This window comes from Perkinsus marinus (genome assembly GCF_000006405.1).
Source record: "Perkinsus marinus ATCC 50983 genomic scaffold scf_1104296958018, whole genome shotgun sequence".
NCBI classification, from domain to species: Eukaryota; Perkinsozoa; order Perkinsida; family Perkinsidae; genus Perkinsus; species Perkinsus marinus.
The window spans coordinates 1-1,921 of NW_003206955.1; the positions used below are offsets into that span (position 1 = coordinate 1).

Here is a 1,921-nt window from a genome sequence, read left to right on the forward strand (position 1 = left end):
TCGGTTAGGGTGTAACGGTTAGATACACTCCCACAGTAGTTGGATGTATTACACTATAATCTCTATTATCTCATTCCTTATGTCGGCGTCGGGTTCCACAGGTCGGGGTGGCAGCGAACTACCACGAGTTGTTATAACATTGGGGGCTTCGATCCGAGAAGGACTCCGCCTAGCCCGTGGTGAACTCGAGCCATTCTTGGTCAACGCCATTCTTCGACCCAGTGACACGTCTATTCCGACGAGTATCTCCGAGAAGATCCCTTTGGTGGATCTCGACGATGAAGTTTCGGAGGACGACCGACGTGCCCTGAGTGATCCACAGTGCGCTGTAGCTCTGTGGAGGGTGGTGCGAGACCAGCTGGTCGACATCGGCGAGGATGCGTTCATAGATGATTGTCCGACCTGGTTCAGCCCGGTTATGGCCTGGGTAGCTCGACACTATATCGAGCGAATGGCCAAACATATCGAGGATGGCAAAGATCTGTCCTTGAACCTCGAGGAAGTGCCCCGCCGGTCGGCTCTGAAGAGCATTATATCATCCGCCAAGAAGGACTCCAGTAATATTCAAGGCCGAGATCGCTCTTCTCTATCCCGAACGGCACTTCCACCGGTCTCTGTGGCTACCGTTCCCAGAACCACGGACTCGAGCTCTAGTGATTTGGAAACCGGGGGTTTCTCTAAATGGTCCAAGAAAGTCCGTGATGTCCATCTTCTCGTCGGAGCAACACCTTCCGGTGATATGTTATACAATGGTAACGCTCCCGCAGGCAGCTACATTCGATGGCGTACTCAAGTTCTCGACAAAGTGTCTGAGCATCCGGTAGAGGACGTCCGCATCGCGGCCATACTTCATTGTATCTCTGAACCTGAGAAGACCAAAGTCAAGCGTCAGCTCAGAACTCATCCTGTTGCAACTGCTGATGAACTGCTGTCCCGGCTTGACAAGGAGCACTTGACGGTCCCCGAGAAGGCGGCTCTGGTAAACCAATGGGTTGACGTGTGCCAACGGCCTGGCGAGTCGGCTTACTCCTATGTTCAGCGGTTTGAGGAACTAGTTCATCTACGATCCGTCACCCATCCTGAGCACGGCCAGCTGCACGATATGGACCTTCTCAGTATGCTCCGTCGAGGGTTCACGGATCCGATTTGTCGTGGTGCCCTGCCGCTCATCGATCCTACCGGTAAGATGAGTTACGATGGCTACAAGAACAGCGTGTTGGCATTCGTTAGTTCTTTGCCGCAGTCCGCTTCGTTGAGTGTCTCTCCTGGCCTCTCTGTGCCCGGGACCAACTGCGAGACCAGTACGTTCCGATCAAAACGAGATGAAAAGGCCGCTCGTCAAAAGCCTAAGGTCTCCGACGACAGTCCGATCTACTCCCATGTGCGATCTGCCATCACTCGTGAGCTTGGTATCGCTGATAAGGCTTGTCTGCGTTGCGGCAAGGAAGGTCATTTTGCCAGGGACTGCACCTCTACCAGTGTTTTCCGTTGGTCAGAGCGTTGTAAGACCTGTGGAGGACTCAGCACTGTCGGTGGTAAACCTCATCAGTGTAAGGTCTCCAAGCGGCGAGTTACTTGTACCTCATGCGGCCAGGGAGGGCATATGTGTAGTGTCTGTCCGACTGCCAAAACAGCCGGGGGCTCCGTCGCGTCCCACCAGACTGCTGCTCAACAGTTGTCGTCCCTCTTCCCCGTCTCCTCTGCCTCTTCCCAGACAGCTCGTGCGGAAGTCCATGCCGGTCAGTCCGTCTCGGTCCAGTTCCCGAAGCTCCCCGAGGTGTCTCTGCGTTTGGGTCATGACCATGTAAGAGCCTTCTGCGATACCCGGGCTCTGGTGGACTCCGGAGCCAATGCCAGTCTCATGCGGGACCATTTGGTGCAATATTTTGTTGACAACGGTATCATTCGTCCCGAGGATGTG

The 1,921-nt window shown here is 54.6% G+C and overlaps 1 protein-coding gene across 1 annotated transcript; it reads left to right on the plus strand.

The window, feature by feature from the left end:
* Nucleotides 1-451: 451 nt before the first annotated feature.
* Pmar_PMAR007553 (hypothetical protein) lies at nt 452-1,804 on the plus strand (the record flags this gene model as incomplete). The annotated part of the gene is made up of 1 exon (XM_002774671.1): nt 452-1,804. A coding segment is annotated over one exon (1,353 nt), but the record flags the coding sequence as incomplete, so codon positions are not given.
* Between the last annotated feature and the right edge of the window lie 117 nt (nt 1,805-1,921).